Source organism: Podarcis filfolensis (genome assembly GCF_964270895.1).
Source record: "Podarcis filfolensis genome assembly, chromosome: 10".
Lineage (NCBI taxonomy): Eukaryota > Metazoa > Chordata > Lepidosauria > Squamata > Lacertidae > Podarcis > Podarcis filfolensis.
This window is the reverse complement of record NC_139612.1, coordinates 8,315,472-8,338,522: the sequence shown is the minus strand read 5'-3', so window position 1 is coordinate 8,338,522 and position 23,051 is coordinate 8,315,472. Positions and strand designations below refer to the sequence as shown.

Below are 23,051 nucleotides of genomic sequence, written 5' to 3'. Positions count from 1 at the left end.
TAGGAAACCCCTATGAGTAACAGATTAGGCTAAGGGATAGAAAAAGGTTGATAATAAAGATGATTTTGGATGACAATTGGAAGTAAGCTTCAGAAGTTTGTAATGAAAGAAGAAAGTGATGTTATAAATATGAAATTGGGAACTGCTAAATATGTAATAGGATGAAATCCAGATTGGAGGGTGTCGAGGAAGCCTTTTAGCAATGTAAATACACCAGGGAATAAGAAGAAAAAATTCTTCGTTTATTTTGTGCGTTTTATTGTTGTGTCAAATGTAATGCCCCCCCCCCCGTTTTTGTCTATGTGTTATAAGAGAAAACTAATAAATTTTCTGGAAAAACAAAACTCTGAGGCGGGAGGGCGCCTCGAAACCCTTTTCCTCCCGCCTCACACAACCACGCCATGAGGTCGCCATTCCCCCCCGCATCCTTCCCTCAGGAGAGCCGCCTTTTTTGCGCGGGCGAGGGGCACTTCGCCGCCCCCATCCCCTCACCCCGAGTTGCCCAGCCATCTCCCTCCGTAAAAAATCCCTTTCCCCGCTCCCTCGGTTTCGTTTTCGGCGCCTGCGGCTCCTCCCGCTTCCCTCCCCTTGACCAGGCTCGGGAAAGCCAAGCCGCCAGGCCGGCCGAGCTGATTTCCCGCCTCTTTTTCCCTCCCCTCCTCGAGCCAAACGGCCGCAACGAAAGCGCCATCTACGGGCATGGGGCGCGCACTGCCGGCTCCCTTCGCCGCCGCCACCCCTCCTCCTCCTCCTCCGTCGCGGCCGAGCGGGCAGGAGGGAGCCTGCCGTGGGGCTGCGGGGTTTGTGAGGGGGGATCCCTCCGAGCTGCTCTCGCTGAGGGAAAGTTTGTGGCCGCTGAGGGAGACATGAGCAGCGGCCGGAGGGGGAGCGGCAGGAGCTGCCGGGGCGACGAGGAGGAGAGGGAAGCGGCTCTCCAGAAACTCATCGTCCGCTTGAAGAATGTCCAGGAAGGGAAGCAGATCGAGACCCTCGTCCAGATCCTGAGGGATCTCCTCGCCTTCGCCTCGTCGCCCAGCGGTAATCTCCGGAGAGCAGCCTCCGCGTTTCGGGGTTCCATTCTTGCTTGGCTTTCCGAGCTGTTGAGTAACGTGGCAATAACTTTTTCGCTCTCTCTCTCTCTCTCTCCCCCCCCCCCCCGGCATTTTCCTATTTCGCTTTTTCCTTTTTATTTCTTTTCTCTCCCTCTTTGGTCTCGCTCAGGTCCTCCCTTGCTCGTCGGCAAGAACGTCCACGTGCCTCTGTTGTTGGTGCTGGCCTCCTACATGAGGGTGGCGAGCGTGCAGCAGGTAAATGAATAACAGCACCTTTAAAAGAAGAACGGAAAATGCTTGCATGGGTGAAAAATGTGTGCGTTTTTAAAAAAAACCCGCTGGCAGCACTGAGATGATAAATTCAACGGTGTAGATCAGTTTTGATGGATGCAATACTGAATGGTTTCGCGTGTGTAAAATATTCAGGGATTAATGAGAATGAGTTACAGATAGGTAGCCGTGTTGGTCTGCCATAGTCAAAACAAAAAAAAAAAATTTTCTTTCCAGTAGCACCTTAAAGACCAACTAAGTTAGTTCTTGGTATGAGCTTTCGTGTGCATGCACACTTCTTCAGATACACTGAAACAGAAGTTGCCAGATCCTTCTATATAGTGAGAAGGTGGGGAGGGGTATTACTCAGAAGGGTGGTGGGAATGGGTGATTGGCAGATAGCTGTGATGAGCCTGTTGACGACTCTTAACGACTGCAATAGGTCTTACAGGAAAAAGCAAGGGGTGAGAAGGTGAAAAATGGCTTTGATCTGCCAATCACCCATTCCCACCACCCTTCTGAGTAATACCCCTCCCCACCTTCTCACTATATAGAAGGATCTGGCAACTTCTGTTTCAGTGTATCTGAAGAAGTGTGCATGCACACGAAAGCTCATACCAAGAACTAACTTAGTTGGTCTTTAAGGTGCTACTGGAAAGAAAAAAAATTTTTTTTGTAATGAGAATGAGAAAGAGAAGAAGGGAAGCCGTTGGTTTAAGGTGGTTTAAAAGAATACAGTGGTACTTCGGGTTACATACGCTTCAGGTTACACACTCCACTAACCTAGAAATAGTGCTTCAGGTTAAGAACTTTGCTTCAGGATAAGAACAGAAATCGGGCTCCAGCGGCAGCAGTGGTGCTTCAGGTTAAGAAGAGTTTCAGGTTAAGAACAGACCTCCGGAACGAATTAAGTACTTAACCCGAGGTACCACTGTATTCTAAAATGTAAAATAGAAAAACTTAATAAAAATCCTACAAAATAAAAAATAAAGAACTGTTTGTTAGGTCGTAGAATTGAGCACTTGGAAGGGACCCGCCCCCCTCCCCAGGTCATCTTGTCCAAGGCAGGAAGAAACAGGTGGCCCAAATGGCAATTTGGCTTTATCAGCGACATGCTCTAACCCACTGAGCTATTGGCTCCTCTTTTTTTTTTTTTACTTCTCCCACCCCTGCTCCCACTTTTTAGTCCAGCGCATAGAGAATTGTGGAGTCGGAACCACAAGGGTTTTCTAGTCCAACCCCCTGAGATGCAGGAATCTTTTGCTCGAACCCAGAACCCTGAGATTAAGAGAGTCGTGATCTACTCACTGAGCTATCCCAGCAGATGAAGAACAATTTGACTTTGTTTTCTCCAACCTAACTTTATTCCAGGGTGATGTCTATTGCAAAGTTTTATATGATAAAGGGATATAGAAGGGGATGCCCAAACGGAAATCCTAGGTCCAAAGATGCTCTTTGTGGTGATTGGGGATGTCTCAACTCAATTTGTACCCATTTCTAAAGCAAATTTGGGTTCAGTTCATATCTCTCTGAAAGGCGCATGTGTGAGTTACTTGAAAATGGGGAAGCAAGAAAAAACGTGCCATCCTGAAGACAAACTGTTAGGCTCATGACATATGCATTCATCCTTAAGGTGCCCTAAAACTTGATGTTTCCGCTGCTAGTGCATGAGGCTAGTGCATGTCTACCCTTTGAAAATGAGAGTACTGCAAAAATAAGTGACTTGAATGTTCAAAACAAAAAAAAAAAATTCCTTCCAGTAGCACCTTAAAGACCAACTAAGTTAGTTCTTGGTATGAGCTTTCGTGTGCATGCACACTTCTTCAGATACTGAATATACTGAAGGTATCTGAAGAAGTGTGCATGCACACGAAAGCTCATACCAAGAACTAACTTAGTTGGTCTTTAAGGTGCTTAGTTGGTCTTTAAGGTGCTACTGGAAGGAAAAAAAAATTTTTTGTTTTGACTATGGCAGACCAACACGGCTACCTATCTGTAACTTGAATGTTCAAGTTCAGCCATTATTCCAGTTCCGTAAATCCAATTGACCTTGTCTTGAAGCTCTTCCCCTGGGGCATTTCTACCTTTTGTAAACCACCCTTTGATCCTTGAATGAAGGGCAATATAGAAATTTAATAAATAAAAATTATTTAATAAAAAAAAATTTGATGGCAGGCAATGGTGTAACCCATGAAATTCTTGCCATTAGTTTATTTTCATGTTGGAAAAAATGTTAACTGTAAAATACGTGCTGCAGGTATAGACTTCTAGACTTCAGCATGGTGGTCTTATATCACAACTGCTGTCTCATTTTGGTTAAGTTGAAAAGCAGCGCAAGTTGAAAGGAAATGAACCCATCTATTATATGTCTTAAGATTTGACCTGGATGTTCTAACAGGCTAGCCCACTTTAAAACAACAATGTGAAAAGTATTATTTAAAGGAGTTATTCAACTTTGCTTGATTTGCATGTATAATTTTAATTGAGATATGTAACTATAAGTATTTTCAAACAACGTTCTTAGAAAACATGAATACAAAATAGCTAGAGACTAAATGTCAAGAAATTTACATATCTGTTCCATCCGGCTGATATAAATGGTTTCTGCTTTAAGTGCATGACATATTGTATAATGAGCAGAGAATATCACACCTCAAGCAGTAATTTTAAATAAAGGAAACTGTTGGAATGCGAACCATACATTTTAAAAAGGAAATTATGTGGGTGTGTTTAGTTATCATAATAATATGAGTGTTTTTCAGGCAGAAATGAACAAGAAGGCAGCCGGCAGCCTCTATGTCCTATCAAGTCTGGTTCTGCTTTTGGGGGAGGGTACCTGTGAAGATCTCTCCATGATTAAGTTATCATACACTCAAATTAAATAAGAAGTGATTTCCCCCCCCCTGTTCTGTTCAGGGTTTGATCCTTCTGCATAGTCAAAGAAATGGATGCTTTGGACAAAGTTGATGATTATGGACTCTTTGCACTGCTGTGGCCTTTTTTATCAGGGCAAATCAACATGCTAGTTTATTATTGGCTTCATGACTGCAATACAAGCAGTGGCTTGTGCCGTAAAGCCAAATGTGCATCCTACACTATGCATTTCTGGAAATAAGCAATTTGCTTTGGTTTTATAAAATCTACCAAATCAAGTGGCTAAAGCTTTTCCTTCAAAGTGTGAGGGGAGGAGTTTTCAGGAATGTGGACGAGGAAATATTTGATCTCTGCACTCTTGGGGGGGAAAGTAGAATACAGTGGACGCTCGGGTTGCAAACGTGATCCGTGCGGGATGCACTTTCGTAACCCGGAGCGTTGGCAATCTGCCTGAAATGGTAGATTCCATGATAATTCCTCCTATTTTGATTCTGCTGATTATTTGAAGTGGCTTTTAGTTATGTTGTCACTTGAGGAACAGGGCTGCCCTGAGGCCCTTATACACAAGCACAAGGCATTTCTAGCAGCTCTTGTCTTTTCACTTTCATGCTACTCTCCAAAAGCCCTTGAAGCAACACTCTTAAGAGACGCAATGACTTTCCCCCTACTTGCTAGTAGTTCCATGTTCAATGCTTGGACTGTTGCTGGGTAGCAAAGCACCGGATGCTGCCGTCACTGCAAAGGATTGGATCAGGAGAGAAATAACAAGAAAAACTTGGGCCAATCTCATCATATTTTGTGCCTTGTTAACTTGTATGTTGCGTCCTATTTGTTGGACTAGATCATCCTTGGGATCCCTTCCGACTCTACAATTCTATGATTTTAGGAAGTGAAAACCAATTTCAGATCCTCATGACAGTGTGTTTTATCTCTTGAAATTGACAGAAGGAGAAGTACCGTATTTTTCACTCCATAAGACACACTTTTTTCCTCCTAAAAAGTAAAGGAAAGTGTGTGTGCGTCTTACGGAGCGAATGGCGCTGCGCAGCGCCCCTTTAGCGAAGCGGGAGGAGAGACGGAGCCCCTTCCATTCCTCCTCCCGCTTCGCTGGAGAGGTGCTGCGCAGAAATGGAGAGCTGGGAGGAGAAATGGAAGGGGCTCCATTCTTTCGCTTCGCTGGAGAGGCGCTGCGCCCCTTCAGTGAAGCAGGAGGAGAAATGGAAGGGGCTCCGTTCCTCCTCCCGCTTTGCTGGAGAGGCGCTGCGCAGAGGAGAGATTTTTTTTCTTGTTTTCCTCCTCTAAAAACTAGGTGCGTCTTCCAGAGCGAAAAATACTGTAATGTCCTTAGGTGATTTGCCTTTACTATCTTAATGCCTTTAGGGTAAACTAGAAGTTTATATTTCAGACCTCAGTTTCTGAATTTGACTAAATAAGTAATACACTTAAAATGCAAATATGTACTTGTGTTGCGAATTGGTCACATGGCATGCATAAATTGGCAGGACGCCTCTGGAATCCTTTCATATTACCACTTCGATGTTTATTCTATAGAGATCTGACCTTTTAAGTGTGTATTATTCACAGTTGAAAGTATATTCTATGTAGTATACCATTTAAATGGATATTCTTTGAACTGGAATGATGTGGGCATTGCTTCCAGATTGTCTGGACATGCAGTGCATTGATAACACATTAATACACTGCGTCCACAATGCCTATCTCACTATGTATGATGCATACATTATCAGTGAATTACCAAGCTGAAGTCTCTCTTATGGAAGCTTGAGTAGTGTTGGAAAATCCCTAAGCATGTGAATGAGGCTCCAAAGGTGTCTTGTGACAATAGCAGTAGCTGTCTACTTTCTTTGGACTGGCAGTTGGAATCAAATGCAGAATGAAAATACCCAAATTGTGCCATAGGAGGAAGTGTTTTTGTGTATGTGTATTTAAATAGCAATTGTGCATGTATATATGTGTGTGAGAGAGAGAGATAATATTTTTGAAGCAAAAAATCAATTAAAAATCCCCTCAAACCACTACAAGTTAAAAACTTGTAAACTAGTACAGTGGTACCTCGGGTTACATACACATCAGGTTACAGACTCCGCTAACCCAGAAATAGTACCTCAGGTTAAGAACTTTGCTTCAGGATGAGAACAGAAATCATGCTCCGGTGGCGCGGCAGCAGCAGGAGGTCCCATTAGCTAAAGTGGTGCTTTAGGTTAAGAACAGTTTCAGGTTAAGAACAGACCTACAGAACGATTTAAGTACTTAACCCGAGGTACCACTGTATCTCAATCTGAATAGTGGAATAGCATGTTTTGAAAGTTGAGCTAAATCTGCCATTGTAACAGTCCATCCTAAGAACTTTGTAGTTGTAGAGTCTTGTGATGGTGCAAAAAAGAGCTTGATGTGTGCTTTTAAAACTTGTTGTGTTTTTTGCTTTTAAGGTGGGATGGTCGCTTCTTTGCAAACTTATCGAAGTTTGCCCAGACACGCTTCATAACTTAGCAGCTCCTCAAGGTGTTGGGAAGGATTGGGAAGTGCTTGGTGTTCACCAGTAAGTACATTAATGTTTAAAAAATAGTGTAATGTGTATAATTCAGTGTTTCCACAAAATGGAAATACATAGAAATTACTGTTATTGTCTTCCCTAAACCTTTGTTAACTATTTCAGTTTCTGGGCAAAATCAAGCAAGCCTTACTTTTATCACAATTTGGGGGCAAGAGTTGTTTAGAACACCTCAGATTAAGAGTTATGTGTGGGGTTGTTGTTGTTTTTTGACCTAATAATAATTTCCCATTTGAGATTGTGGGGCTGTTCGCTAGGTTTGGAAAGAAACAAAATATGGAAAGAAATTCCTAGAGTGGTGTGCCATTTTAGCTTTTGTAATGTATAAATGGATTGTTGTGTTTGGTTTGGTTTTATTATTTCGTGGCAGGGTGACTTTAGTGTAAATGTTCACTGTTGTTATGTTTAAAATCTGTTTATCACCTAGTGCATTTGTATTGTTTTAAAATATGTGTTTTGACAAAGTTCCCTGCAAGAATATTGATAACTTACACTAAAAACAAGTGAATAATAAATTGTCACTAACTGTTGGCAGAAGACTTGCTGCTTCTCCTTTGACTTAATAACCAAATGAATGAATGGTTCTCAGAAGAGAAGAAAGAACAGTTGTAAATATAATAAGTTGGTGTTTAATTTTGCATGTTGTTACTGTGGACCAGACTATAATATCTGATGTCAGGAATACCTGATTGTCTCAGCCTCACTATGTGAAAAACAGGTTTAGACATCTGTGTTTTTTAATTTTCCACTGCCACCAATTCTCTCAGAATGTTTACAAAACCTGCTGGTAGCTAGTGTATTAAGCTTAGATGTGAAGTGGATGCCAGCACTAGACAAAGGACGATATTTTAACTAAGATTGTTTTATTGAGTGGAAACTATGTACATAAGGAAGCAGCATTACAGTATTTACATTAAGGTCTTAAAAGTGCTTGACAAGAGTTTCTGTAGCCTCAAGACAATGTTGCTGACCCCAGCCTTTTAGTGGCTTTTACCTCAGGCCAAATTCCATTAACTTCCACCCGAGCCAATTACTCCCACAACCCAGTCTAGCCGCTGGAGGCAGTCTGCCTCCTAAATTTCCTTCTTCTTGTACAGTGGTACCTCTAGTTGCGGACTTAATCCGTTTTGGGGTGCCATTTGCACCCCGAAAAGTCCACAACTAGAGCGCCTCTTCTGCACATGTGCGCGGCACGATCCAGTGGTTCTGCGCATGCGCATAGCGCGCAGATCGCTCATGTGAGCATGCTGCGTTTGTAAGCTGAAAGTCCATAACAAGAGTGGAATGCAACTTGAGGTACCAGTGTGCTGGATGCTTGGAGAGGTTAGGCCACTTGTGTAATCTCAGGAGAACTTCTCAGCCCAACTCAGTCACCAGGTCCCTTCCAATCTTGACCACACAAGTATTAACAACACACAAAGTATTAATATCCAGGCCTTAGCTATTCTCCTCAGCTTTTCCCTCTGGTCCTTTGCTCATTCCTTCCTTTTTTATTACAATTTTATTTATGATTTTCAATTTTATACATTTCAATAATTTTATAATCATTTTAACATTTCAAAACTTGACTTCCCCCTCTTTCTGCAGTTCCTTAAATTTATTTTTAATATTTTCTGCATATCCAACTTAACTTAGTTTACTCATTTGTTCATCTACTTTAATATATACTTTTATAAAACTGCAGGTTATTACAATAATCCTGCCAATGTTCTTATCTGTTTACAATTTATTTGTAGATATTCAATAAACCATTTCCATTCTTTTATAAAAGGTTATAACTTACTCTTCCGGTAAGTTTCGCCATTTCTGCATATTCCATAAATTTTTGAATTCATTCTTCCTTTTCTGGGACTTCTTTTTTCCATATCTGGGCCAGTAATATTCTTGCTGCTGTAGTAGCATACATAAATAAATTTCTATACAGTTTTGGCAGTTCTGTCCCTATAATCCCAAAAGGGAATTGCTCACTCCTTCCTCATCAACTGCTTTCTCTTCCACCTCCTCAACTGCTTTTCCTTAACTGACAGTTGACTTCCCTGTGACATATAACTCCCACCTGACTGATTGGACCTTCAGCCAATCAGATTCTGCTCTTAACCACACCAGCCAGACTAAGAAGGTAAAGGAACCCTGCATGGTTAAGTCCATTCAAAGGTGACTGTGGTGTTCTTCAGGCCCAAGGGAGCCTAAATTAAGCTGATTCAGGACCCACTTAATAAAATCTGAGATTGTCTCCCTCTCGCCTCTGTTAGAACCAGTCACCAAAAACTGCTGCTACACAAGGCTGTGGCATCGTAACACAAGGGGTTCTCCCAGATGGAACCACTGTTCAGATTATATTCCCCTCCAGTTTACATCATTTTCCTTCCAACAAGACATTGTACTGCTTATAGGATCTGTGCATAAGCTTCAAAGAAGCAAATGGGTGGGGTATAAATATTATTATTATTATTATTATTATTATTATTATTATTATTATTATTAAGTTTCTTGCAGAGGAAATTGATTACAAATGTGTGAGGTTGTTGTCGTTTAGTCGTGTCCGACTCTTCGTGACCCCATGGACCAGAGCACGCCAGGCACTCCTGTCTTCCACTGCCTCCCGCAGTTTGGTCAAACTCATGTTCGTAGCTTCGAGAACACTGTCCGACCATCTCGTCCTCTGTCGTCCCCTCAATCTTTCCCAACATCAGGGTCTTTTCCAGGGAGTCTTCTCTTCTCACGAGGTGGCCAAAGTATTGGAGCCTCAGCTTCACGATCTGTCCTTCCAGTGAGGTTGGGTAGAGCTAATTTGGGCAACAACTTCTATAGCACAAAAGGGGCCTGGGTGGAAGGTTTGGAGAAGATAGGCTTTTTCTCATTACATTCTTAGTTTTACCTAAGTGTCTCTAGCTTTTAATGAGTTTTTAGGGTGGTAATAAGTCCATCTCTCTTTCTTATGAGCTGAGTAAAAAATCACGGAAATGTGATATTAATGCTTATTTTGTCTATATTTGTATATTAGTATCAAGCGGATGACCTGGATATGCTAAAGGAAATCTTAAAAATGTACACACAACAGCAGTGCTGTAAGATGATTAAAACTTTCAGAAAAATATCTGTCCCTTTTTAGAGAACAGAAACTTCTGTAACTGATGAATTTTTCATGAAAGCTTTTGCCATAATGAATGTGTTAGTCTTTAAGATGCCACAGGACTCTTGGATGTTTCTGTGGTAGAACTAGGCTAAATCTGCCCAGACAGCCTACCTTGTCCCTTGGGTCTGATGACTAATGTTGTGGTAAATAGTAACCATTTTCAAGGAGGAAAAAAAGTAAAGTCTCCTAGTTACTTTCTGAATATTTCAACATCTGTTTTGTCACAGAGCTTTCAGGAAGTAGGGGAGATGAAAACATTTTACTTCTGTCTTTAAACAGCTTTTGAGGTTGTGAATACTGGGAGGGAGGTTTCCGGAATATGTTTTACTGTTGATCTGAGTAGTGAACTAATAATTTTCTGCGCGTTTTTTTTACCCCACCTTCATATTGGTAGCTGCTTCTTACTATATTAGTTCATAGGCTTACACATATTTCCTACTCCTAATTTTCATGACGTTTGTCCCTTGATAAACACAGAGTTGGAGTTACATGTGTGGAGTTCTGCCTATTAAATGGGGTGTTGCGGCATCTTGATTCTGCCTTCTTCCTGTACCCTTAAAACAATCTACCTTAGGTAGGTGGGTAACCATAGCAGCAAATGAAATTATACTTGGGGATGGGGGGGTTGGCGAAAATCCCCCCCTTCTGTTCACAGGGGCCTCTTCTGGGCTCAAGCCCTTTCATTGGCAGGAGGACACTTGGATCCAGCCAAAAATGTTTTGTAAGGTCACATAAATGTATACTTCTCCAGAAATCGAGAAGAAAACTCATCAGTTGATAGACCTGCTAAACTGTAGCAGGTTAGCTCCTGTCACCTCCTGCTGTTTCCAGCAAATGGTATTCAGGCGCCTACTAGCTCCGGCCATGGAGGCAAAGCATACCTATTGCAGGTATGATAGACTTATCTTCCACGAATTTCCCCAATACTTCTTAAAAATAATCAAACACTACTACTTTTGGGAGTGAAATCCACAGTTTGAATCTTCCAACACTCAGTTTCACTGGATAGCCCTGAGTTCAAGTGTTGATGAGAGGGAGAAAAACTTTACTCAATCCATTTTCTCTACACCATGCATCAATTCATACAACTCTTTCTCCCATTACTCACCTTTTCTCTAAACTAAAAAGCCGCAGATTTTGTAACCTTTCCTTGTAAGGGAGTTGCTCCATTCTCTTGATCATTTTGGTTTCCTTTTCCCAAATCTTTTCCAGCTCTACAATGCCCTTTTTGAGGTGGGGTGATGAAAACCATGCACAGTATTCAAAATGTGTTTTCACCATATATTTGTATAATGGCTTTATGATACTGATGTTTTTATTTTCAGTTCCTTTCCTAATGATTCCTACCATGACACTTGCGTTCTTCACAGCTGCCACACACTGGCTCAACACCTTCGTGGAGCTATACACTACAATTCCAAGGTTTCACTAGTTTAGATCCCATGAGTGTTTGTGTGAAATTGCAATTTTTTTGTTCCAGTGTGCCAACACATTGAATTGCATTGTCCATAAACCCAGTTTGGAGATATCCTTTTGGAACCCTTCACAATCTCTCTTCATTTTAACCACCCTGCATGATTTAGTATCGTTGGCAAACTTGCCTATCTCAGTGCTCACCATTGACTCTAAATAATATACAGTTCTAAGCTGCATATGTGGCATTAGCATTTAAGTTAAATTGCAGTACTTGAACACAGCATGTGCAACTGGGAAGATAAAAAATTCTGAAGATCTGTTGATCTTGAGGAATAGCAATACAGTATATAATATAAAAGCAGATATGCCACATTAAGAAAGTGGGAAACCCACCTGACACATTAAGGGAAGAATAAGATTGACAGCAAAGCCAGCTGTTCTCTGTGTGTTTGTGTTTATACACACATGTATAAACTGACACCAGGTAAATGCCTTGCTGCCTGCTAAAAATATTTTTGTTCAGTTCTATTTGATCAAAAAAATGACCACTGAGCATATGCAGAGTAACTTTCATCGCTAAGAATAGGTTGCCATTGTCATACTCTTAAAATTAATTATCCCCAGGGCAGACAGCAAGTGTGTCACATAGATCTGAGCCGTCTTTCTTGTTAGAGATTAAGCACTGCTTGCCCTCCCTGGATTATATTCTGAGAGCAATCCATTTTTTCTCTTATGAAACTGACAGTGCTCCTACTTTCACTACTACCAAATGACATGAAAGAACTTCATATCTGACTATATCTTCTTATTTTTTTATCGCTGTACTCAGCTGAATGTGGGATGAGTTGAAGGTATACAGCACTGCTGCCTAAGATGTTGTATTCCATAACCTGTGGAGCCATTCTAAAAGTTTGGAGGAAATTTGCCCTATCCCTTCATCTCTGCATATCTTTGAAGCTTATTTACATGCACTGAATGCAAAGCTAATAATTAGACCCTTTGGGGAAATATCACCCTGGTATGTGACAAGGTTTTAAGCTGATTTGAATCTTTCCTTGGAGTCTGTCAGTGCAGAGTTAATGATACAAGGCGGTTGCACAGGAGACAGTTGTGCCTTGGAGTACCCTCTGCAGCATAATAAATATTGACAACGCACCATGGCAGCTTAACAAGTATCATGCTTAATTAGTGTGTTAAGCTGAATCTTCCTTTCTAAATGTCTCAAACGTTTTCAACAACAGCTAAATCACTCTTCCTATAGTTAGTGCAAAAAGCTGAGGATGCTCTGTCTTATTGGCAGAAGTTCAACGGTGATTTGAAGTCATTGCAGGACCATGTATGTATCATGTAGAAGCTTTCAGCTGCATTGCATTTCACCAGTGTACCATAAATATCTTACGAATACTTTGCTATATGAGCACCTCCATGCATTTGTATGCAAAGGGGCAGCGGTCAAGGTCATTTGGTCGTTGTTTGCCTATGAGCCTTGCTATATCCTCAGCAACAATGCCAGTCCCTTCAGCCAGAACTCATTTTGGTTCAAGTGTATGCACGGAGTGGGGAGAATGCATAGCATCTTCCTCTGATAACCCAGGAGTTCTTTATTTATTTTATTACACTTGTATCCCATTCATATCCCCACCACCACCAAGGACCTTAGGGCAGTTCTATCCCCTTTTCATTCTTGGAACGCTTTGAGGTAGGTTAGGCTGATTTGATAGTGCCTGGCCTAGGGCTTTTGAAATTCATGGCTGAGTATTTGAACTTTAGTCTCCCCAATCTAACACTCTAACCCAGGGCAGTCCAACACACAGTCCTCAAGCCCTTTTTTAGCAGCTCTTGGCAACATTTCATGCCCCTTACCCTCCTGTGAAGTGCTGGATTTTGGCAAGGAGGTGGGAGGGCTCTCACTTATCCAGCTTTGGAAAGGCAGCATGAGGGTGTGTGTGTGTGTCAAATTTTGACTGTGCTCCCCCCACCTCTCCACAGTAAGGCAGTGTGCGGCCTGTGGGTTATGTGTCGAAGTACTTTTGGATCCCATTTGGTCTGGAATGTTGGGCTGCCCTGCTCTAATCAATTTGGCTGCCTTTGGGTGATGTGAGAGGGTCCCTAGAGGTCTGAATGCTCAGTATACAGGTAGATATTTGATGACAGCCACCTGATATAGATAGTGAGATTTGTGTTCAGAGGTGCATGGATATACATCTGGATATTCATCCATGCTGTGATATTCATTCAGATTCCATTAGCTAGTTGTGTCTTTTGAAGCATATGTCCATCTCAATTGGTTGTTATTCATTGTTGCACTCAACTAGAGCAACTAGAAGCATCTATGTATGTCATGTTGTGATTTTTATTAACTCTGATGTGGAAGGAAAGTACTAGCTTTCTTGAAACCTAATTTGAGTGTTTTCTGGTATCAAGTTCATTTTTTTCTGTTTCCACTTCAGGCACATTCTTAAGATGCTTAAAAACCACAATGTGAACATACACCTTTCAACAGTTGGCCTCAAAGCATTAAATATGCTTCTCTCTTCAGGTACTGCCTTTTTCAAATGTTACAATTACTTAGGGTTAGAATACTGTACAGAATGCTGCCAGTCTTGCATTTACCTTATCCTTTTACCCTTACCTTACCTTTAACAATTGGTGCTGGTGGCTGTTTAATCTATATTGCATTAGTTAATGCATAAGTACCTCCTATCCCAGGAGAAAAAAAGTGTGTATGTGTGCCATCAGTATCCTATTCCTGGATTGAGCAGGCAGCTGTTCTAGTGTGGCAGAAGCTGTTCAAACATAGAACCAGAAGCATAATTGAAAATGGCACAAAACTCTTCCATCATTCTCCAACAATTATCTGTGGAAGCAGGGAGGTAAGCAGCCACCCACTTTATGCTCTTAAGAGGGTGGGAGAGATTGATTGTTAAATCACATTTCGGCATGAGACCAAGGTGTCACCCTTCCTAGTAAAAGGATTTAAATTATTTTACATCATGAGAATTCTGGTCCTAGGGACTTCAAAGCAAGCATGTTACCTGTTGCTTTGCTGAGGGACACAAGCTTTACTTGTATTTTTTGCACAGCGGTAACACAATTATGTTTTTTGCTTGAATCCTGCATTGCCTATTATCAAATTATATGGATGCAGAAAATGTGTAAAACGGCTGCTAACACTTTTACTTTTGAGGACATTGCCATTTTTTATGATAACGGCAATGGATTAACAGTAGGATTAAGGATTAATGCTGTTCTAGTACAATATTTATTTGGAAGTAAGTGGAGATGGGGAAGAAATTCAATTCAGTTTGCGTGTAAAGCTGAATTTATGTAATCCATATACAGTGCTGTAAAATAATTCACACTTCTCAGATTTTTCCAGTGCCAAGCATTATGTACACAAGTGTGTATACTAGGTTAAAGTGTGTGTATAATTGCATATGTTAGTGAAAATTACATATAAAATGCATTAGAGTATGGGAAATTGCTTTACAAAAATATGTGCACAGGCAAAATTGCACACAAAAATGTGTTTATCAGGAGAAATGTGCACTAAAATGGTGATAAATGATCCTATTTTTGTTTTTAATCACAAACTGATGTGGAAATGTGGAGGACTGAATTTAAGATTGGAAGAATCTGACAAATTGCCCATTCCTAGTAGGAAGTCCCATCAAATGCAGTGGGTTGTACTTCCATTGTACATAAACATGCATCAGATTGTTGTGTAATTTAGGCGTGCAATCTACATGCATACCTGGGAGTAAGTCCCACTGAATCTTTGTGGCTTATTTTTGACAATCCAATTCTGAGATAATGTATTTTTAAAGTGGTTTGTGACTGCAGAAAAAAAGAAATGTTTTGGTAAACCTGCAACTTCCCTCTCCCCCCCCCCCCCCGCATTTGTAGATGTAATAACACTTCTTCTCTTGGAGGAAGGAACAGACGTATTTTTACTGATATTTGATGCCATGGACACATTTTCTGATAATGAGGAGATCCAGAAATATGGATGTAAAGCTTTGCACGTGCTTCTTGAAAAAGGTAAATCGTGAGAACAGGTATTTTTGCTCTTCAAGTTCTTGGTGTTGCCTGATGAAACAGGAAATATGTTTGTGAAATAAGGTGTTCCAGAAGAAAATACTTTGTAGTTAAATTCTCAACTGAATCATTTAAATTACTCATTTTCCAAGCACTATTTTGGAAAATAAAGTGACAGCAGTAGTTCTGGGTAGGTAGCAATGATAACCTGCAATTGTAAGCTGCTGCTAACAAGAAGAGTTGATTAGCCAAGGTGATAGTGGTTAAAGAAACCACCTCTTCCTACGATTGACAGCCGCAGGAGTGTGGATATCTGCATCATCACTGGTGCAGGGAGCTACAGACTGTCCAGTAAATAAGGACACATATCCCAGATCACTTGATGTTGAATTGGTACCTTTATAGTCTTTAATTAACCTTTCTGTCTACTGATTAGTGTCAAAGCAGATCCCACCCTTCATTCCTTTAAATACATTCCTTGTCCTGCCAAGCACTGGAAAACCCAAGGCATAAAAGAGATGCTATGCAGTTGCCTTTAGTGCTCCTTTGCTTGTGTCTGGAAAATTTTGTGACTGCTGTGGCCAGCTGCAAATCTTCTGTGACACAGCAGCAGGAGTGGTAATGGCATACGGTCAATACACAAATGCTGTATCTGGATCACGGGCATCTCTTGGATCTTGTGGTAGAGCTTGGCCTGTTAAACATCCACCCACAGTTTTTGTGAATTTAACATTTAGTTAATAGCACCAAAAACTGGTCCGTTCATGCCAAAAAATCTATTTTAACCTTGGAAATCCTTTTCTGAAAATGGTACAGTTTTGTTTTTAAAAAATCATTTTCTGTAAGCAGATCGAAGTCAACAAACTTGTTTGATGCCAAAAAGGTGTTACACATTATTCTTTCTACAATTTGCCTTGTACAGTAGGGATTTCAGAACTTCCTAGTAGACTTTTATTTTTAAAATCTAATTTTCTTTGGAGATTGTCTATCTACTATCCTTTAATTATACAACAGTCCAAAGACCTTTGTGTCTGACTTGTGTTTTGTTTGGAAGACGATAATAAAAAGAAAATTGTATAAAGTTGGTTCATCAGTAAGGACTGCAACTCAGCGGTAGAGTGTGTGCTTAGCACACACAAGGCCCCAGGTACAATATCCAGAATCTTCAGGTAGGTCTGGGAGGGACTTTGGTCTGAAAACATGGAAAACTGCTTCTAATCAGCATGGACAATGCTGAGCTAGATGGACCAGTAATCTGACTCAGTATATGGCAGTTTCCTGTGTTCTGTGTTCAAAAGCCTCCTGCATGCTGCTATGTGGAAAGTAAATAAAATAAAAAGTCACTTTTGTAGTTAATGGTCTTGTTTTTGTTCACCAGAGCTCATACCCAACAACTGCTGTTAGTATCAAGGCAATAGCTAGAGCTAGAAAGAATTCCCTAGGGAGGGGAGTTGGAATACAGTGGCGTAAATATGTTTGGTGTGTACAAGAAGAATCAGGCATTAATGAAAACTATTTTTTGGACCAGACAGGAAATGGAAATGTGTCACTCTTCCTATTCCTTTTCCTCTCTATCCTGTACAAAATTCCTATTGTGCAGACAACCAGCACACATTCTAAGCAAGGGAAAATAATTCTCTCCCTGCTGATCCACCCCCCCAAAAAAACCCCAAAACCTGTGACTTCCACTGTCTAGGAGATGTGCAGACTGCCCTCTTGTCTGGAGTTGGCACATCTCTCAGGTGGAAGAGATGTAGAAGTATTTTTTTGCTAAAACAGAGCCAGTGAAGAAGTTAGCGACAACCAGCTCACACAATCCCACCTTAGGATAAAGAGTGGGTAAGTACAGTGGTACCTCGGGTTACATACGCTTCAGGTTATGATCCTCAGGGTCCCTTCCAACTCTACAGTTCTATGATTCTGCGACTTTCTCATAGGTTACAGACTCTGCTAACCCAGAAATAGTGCTTCAGGTTAAGAACTTTGCTTCAGGATGAGAAAGAAATTGTGCTCTGGCAGCGCAGCGGCAGCAGGGGGCCCCATTAGCTAAAGTGGCACTTCAGGTGAAGAACAGTTTCAGGTTAAGAATGGACCTCCGGAACGAATTAAGTACTTAACCTGAGGTACCAGTGTAATCAAATAAAAATAAGCGCTCACACAAGTGGTCTGCTCACGTTAGTTGTGTAACAGAAGATTGAAATGACACAGGTGAATAGAGAAATCGCAAGTCACTATCTTCTGTTCATAAAAGAGGAAATATCTTTACCAGTTCAGATGTGGAGCATCAGGATGGATGAAACTCCAAGTTGCAACAGAGAGGATTCCAAGAAGGGAAGTGGGTGAAGATGAAAGAGAGGAAGTTTGGATGCTAAAGCAGGTTGGATGCTAAAGCAGGTTGGATGCTAAAGCAGGTACAGTGGAACCTTGGTTCCCAAACGGCTTAGTTTTTCGAAAAAATCAGCTCCCGAATTCCACAAACTCGGAAGTAAGTGTTCTGGTTTGTGACCGTTTTTCGGAAGCCGAACATCTGATGGGGCTTCTGCGGCTTCTGATTGGGTGCAGGAAGCTCCTGCAGCCAATTGGAAGCCGTGCCTTGGTTTTTGAATGGTTTTGGGAGTCAAACGGACTCCTGGAACAGATTAAGTTTGAGAACCAAGGTACCACTGTACCTATGGGCTTGGGAGTCTGTTTTATTTTTTTTAACAAGTTCATGTCTCCCTAGCTTCACTCTTAATTTTTCTTTCCTATTGTTAACTCACCTGAATCATAATTCCTTCTATCATTTGCTCATTATACTTTAGAACAGTCAGGTTTGCTTTGGAAAGAAGAAGAAAGCATGGATAGTGGTCTGGTGCTGGTAGGCTGCTCTTGTGTTGTCCCAGGTGTATCCTTAGTTTGCCTTCAGTGAATGAAAATTTACACATGTATCAAAGAGGTTATGTCTTTACGTCTTTATTTTTAAAATTCAGTTCCAGAGGAGCAGCTGATTGAATTTGTTGAGGACAGAGATCACATGATCATACTGAATGTGCTCAAAAAATTCCCCAAAAAAGAAAACTTAGTACTCCTTGCCCTGTTGTCTTTACATTCATTGGCAGGACCACGTAAGTATTGTAGTTTTTAGTATTTAGAGTGTGCATGGGGTGAGGGTGTGCCCTTAAGAATTAATCAGCAGTTCCTGTCTGGACTTGCAAATGAAGGGCAGTTCCTAAAAGAGAGATCATTGGTGTGCTCTGATCTGTATTTGATGTCTGAAAATTATTTCTGAACTGAAAGATGGGTGCTGCCTTTGTTTTGGCTCAATTCCTCAGTATAAGAGCTGTACTGAAATTCACATCCTCTTTGTGAAACCGTTTGTGCTGCATGAAAACTGGAGTGTGTAGGGATTGACCATGTGCAAATTTCATAAAACTTTTTGGGAGTGACTTTCCTTTCTTTATATGAGGTTTATAGGAGGTTTCTTCTCATTCATCTTTTCACTTTCTTAAAAATAATTTTAAAAGGTTAGCTGCTGCTTGTAGCAGTGGCAGTGCTCCCCACAGCCTCCTGGCCATGTTTCCTGTACCATAACGCTCATGCGTATAATACTTAATAGGTTTAATCATGCTAGCCGTATGACCTGGAAAGTTGTTTGCAGACAAATGCTGGTTCCCCATAGTTAAATTCGACTGGGCTTAGCAGTCCAGGGTCCTTTACCTTTACCTTTTACCTATGCTCCTAATGTAGAGATTAAGCAGGCAAAGCTTTTCCTGGCCTGGAGATATGGAGTGAAAAATTGGAAGTATAGTAAAGCAGTGCATGAAACAGAGCTAAGCACAACTGGAAGGCTCAACACAACACATTGAGATTCTTTTTTGGGTGGGTGTCAGCCTTTGAAATAGTGGCTGCTGGCAATCTTTTCTGCTCAGCCTACAGCTGGCATGCCAAAGCTAAAGTGGGAAACATTTGAAAATAAAGGTTTCTCAGAATTCTGTTTTGAACATTGTAACAGTACATTGAAACTGTGTGTTTGCCTAAGATATTGTGAATGTTCTGTTCAGAATGCAGGGGAAAAAACCATGCTTGGTCTAGCAGTAGAAATACGCAAGGTGATTTCGTTGTGCACACTTCAGTCTTACAATGAATTAATATTCCCATCAGTCAATTTTAAAAGAACACTTGTGCATGAATTTTTCTTCTCTCAAATAAGTTTATTCCTTCTGTTGTGTTCAGCTAGCAATGCAGAAATTCTTATGTCTGGAAATGTGAGGTGTTACAATGTCATTGTTGAAATGATGAAAGATTTCCCCGACAATGAACCAATTCAGGAAGTGAGCTGCTGCTTGTTGCACAAACTTGCACTGGGTGAGAACATGATCCCCTTTATTTAACATGGGTGATATTTCTAGAGTAAACTGAATTTATCTGTAGAGAAAATAGTAAAGAGCTCCATGAATATAGAGGAGCTTCTGAAGCCCTTCTTTCTATGCTGCCTGACAATATTTCCTGAAGCTCAGGGGACTTTGGGGGAGCAGTCTCCAGTGCAGCAAGAGAAGCTGCAGCTGAAAAATAAAGCTGTGAAACCCCAGTGAATGCACAGAAGCACTCACTAAAGATCCAAGGAGTTCTTTGGATCTTGGGCACTTACATAATCTGAAAAGGTCTCATTTGTTCAGGCCTTTTCTCTTCTGGGTGTAGCTGCCTTAATCGTAGGAAATAACCCCCTTTTGTGTGAGAAGAAATTGAGGAGAGACCTGCTCACAGTGGTGTGTTTAGATTTGCTGCCCCACCAGAAAAACAAAACAAAATGCCACATTACTTAATGTGTCAGATTGGTACTGCTTGGGAGGGATTTTCCCAGTAGAACCATAGCTTTTGGTTTCAAGATTTGAATTTGACTCCTTGGGACTGTTTCCATTTTAAAGCAGGGATATGGAACCTGTGGCCCTCCAGATGTTGGAGTCCAGCTCCTGTTAGTCCCAGCCAACATGATCAATGGTCAGGGTGTTCAGAAATATAGTCCAGTCACATCTGGAGGGCTACAGAGCCACAATTGCAAAACCAAAACCAATCTTAAATGCCTTTGAATAGTTGTGATTCCTCAGAAGGAACAGAAAGCAGGCAAGGGATTGGACAGAGCTCCCATCTATTTGACCTTCCGTAAAGCAACAAGGTTTTCCCACTGCAGCCACTATCACCCCAGTTCATGTACCCCCACTTTTGCAACTATGTACAGATAAAAACAACTCATAGTTGTTTCGAGAGGAGAATTTTGGGGCCATTGATTGAAAAATTGTATTTACTTTTCATGAATATCTATTTTCTTCTTCATATGATGGCCATTGCTGCGCAGTATGTGTGTAAAATGCATGCATCCAGTGTTTGCTTGCGACTCAGTTAGCTTTTTTAAATCTCTTGTATACAGAAAACTTTTTCAATATCCTGGTATTGAATGATGTACATCAATTCATTGTAACAGCTGTTGGAAAATACCCTGCTAGTGCAAAGTTGCAGGCTGCAGGCCTCAGTTGCTTGGCTCTTCTCAGTAAGTAGCTGTATAAGTTAAAGAAATTATGTTTCTCAACGCTCCTACAACTCGCTGATAGAATATTTTTGTCATATGTGACTGCAAAATTGAATGAACAATAGCCTTGTCAGTAAAGGAAAAGGTAGACCAGTCTTCCCCAATATGCTGCCCTTTAGATTTTGTTGGACTAAAACTCCCATAATCCCTGACATTTGGCCAAGCAAATAGGAGTTGGAATCCAAAATATTTGGACAGCAGCAGGTTGGGGAAGACTGCTCTAAAGGACTCTATAAACGCTTTGCTGGAACCCCTCTGCCCCAAATCACTATTGTGTTTTCCACTTTTCTGAACCGATAGTCATTTTCTTTGTATCCCCTTAGCAGCCCATTCATTACTTCTTGTTAGAGCTGATCAGCATGAGGTTCCTGCTTGCTGCTGAAAGCAGCCCCCTCCTGTTGAATCATCCATGTTCTTCCTAAAGGGTGGAGGGGCTCCTGACCCTGTTCCTCACAAAATATTGCTGAGGTCCCCATGTTTGAAGCTAATGGAGACTTCCAACATGATAGCTGTAATCCATGTAATTATCCCACAGGTTATGGATGGAGCAGGTATTGACCATGAGGAGGATGCTTTGGGCAATGTTGCTTTGGCACCTCATAACAGATATTCCAGTTCTTTGTTTCCCTTCTTCTCTATCCAGACTCCTGATAGCTTCCTCATCTCCAGTCAGGTTACCAGGCAGGCCACCAAACATCCCCTGACTTCTTATGCAATCCTGTCAGCAGCACAGGGGCTTTCCTTTCTCCCTGAAATTTTCCTCAACCTTCGCATCTTACAGCCTTTCTATGTGCACCCATCCTATGAGATGGATCATGTGCCAATCAGTTTCTGTTCTTGTATTTATTTATTTTTCTACCGCTCTGTGTGTGCTCTCTTGCTGGTGAGACACTGAGAAGCCACACTGTGTTTGGGACTTTTAAAAAGGGAGAGGAGAATGGCCATCTTCTGCCTACCCTGTCAAGAGGGCAACCATTCCCATTCTGGCCTAAAGCAACGCATGTAGCTGAAACCCTGTAGCAGAACACCTGAGAAGGCTTAGTAAATGGTAAATCTCCAGAATTCTTAAAAAAATATATCTTTTTTAAAAAATGAGGAAGGCAGAAGTAAGAGATGAATAAGCAGAGTGCTGGATAAAAATATATATGCGAAGCATCATTTTGTTTGCCTGGAGGAGCAGGTTGTGAGCATTTCATATGCTTGTGGTTGCAGAGTTTGGCTTCTCATGGTCAGATAGGAAGATGTCTTTGCAAATGAGTGTCATCTCCTTTTAAAACAACGTATTAGCTGTATTAAATAACCTCAAATCATCTTGGTTTGAGTGTAATAGTTTTAATCAGTTAAGACTAAGACAGTCAAGCAGCTAAATACTTGGAATAGAAGACAGACCTAACACATAGTCTTAGCAGTCATAAGCTTGCTTTTAATTTTAAAGCATCTTATTCTGGCTGAAAGAAAAGCAAATTGTAGATAATAGGAACACACCATGGGGGTGGCAGCTGCCTCACCTAGATCAAGTAAATCAATAAAAACAACTAACTGAGGTTCTGCTCCCACCCTAACATGAAGTCTGCCCCTCCTAACATGGAGCCTGCCCCCACCCCAAATCTTGGCTATGCGCTTGGAGTTCACAGTCTAAAGTTTTAATGAACACCATTCTGTATCAAAATGCCCATTGGTACCAGTGATGGGGTTTCAGCTTTAACAGAATTCAGTTGCTGTCTTAAATTCTTGAGTCAAATGGTAGCTTGCTGAAGCTTCTGTTAAAATGCTTCTGCTATAAATATGTCATTGTGCTTTTGGTTTTCCTAATGATAAGCAGTGTTTTGATCGTTGTGTTTCATCACCTTCAGTAGTCTGTTCTAGAGTGTGAAAACAAGGGAATAGTCATACTTTCAAAATGCGAATAAATAACTTTTTCCCCTAGCGGAAACAATATTTTTAAGCAGAGACTTGGAAGAGGAGGAGGTGGAGGAGGAAGAAAAAGAATTGTGTTGGCTGGAAGCCTGTTATAAAGCATTAAAATCGCATCGGAAAAATATAGATGTACAGGTAAGAAACTGCAGGTAAAGAATTGGGAAACATGAAAAGAGTCCTAAATGATGTGCTGTATATAAATTGCAACCAGAA

The 23,051-nt window shown here is 41.1% G+C and overlaps 1 protein-coding gene across 2 annotated transcripts in view; it reads left to right on the top strand.

Annotated features, from left to right (window-relative positions):
* Positions 1-332: 332 nt before the first annotated feature.
* LRRK2 (leucine rich repeat kinase 2) overlaps positions 333-23,051 on the top strand; it is a 93,488-nt gene continuing 70,769 nt past the window's right edge. Inside the window, exons 1-9 of one of the 2 annotated variants that reach the window (XM_083574850.1) lie at positions 333-1,038; positions 1,222-1,307; positions 6,647-6,756; positions 13,771-13,859; positions 15,227-15,361; positions 18,328-18,462; positions 19,571-19,702; positions 20,763-20,882; positions 22,849-22,973. In XM_083574850.1, coding sequence (XP_083430976.1) covers positions 402-1,038; positions 1,222-1,307; positions 6,647-6,756; positions 13,771-13,859; positions 15,227-15,361; positions 18,328-18,462; positions 19,571-19,702; positions 20,763-20,882; positions 22,849-22,973 — 1,569 coding nt within the window. In that variant the 5' untranslated portion in view covers positions 333-401. The remainder of the gene's footprint in view (positions 1,039-1,221; positions 1,308-6,646; positions 6,757-13,770; positions 13,860-15,226; positions 15,362-18,327; positions 18,463-19,570; positions 19,703-20,762; positions 20,883-22,848; positions 22,974-23,051) is intronic. The other variant, XM_083574851.1, reaches the window with a different exon arrangement.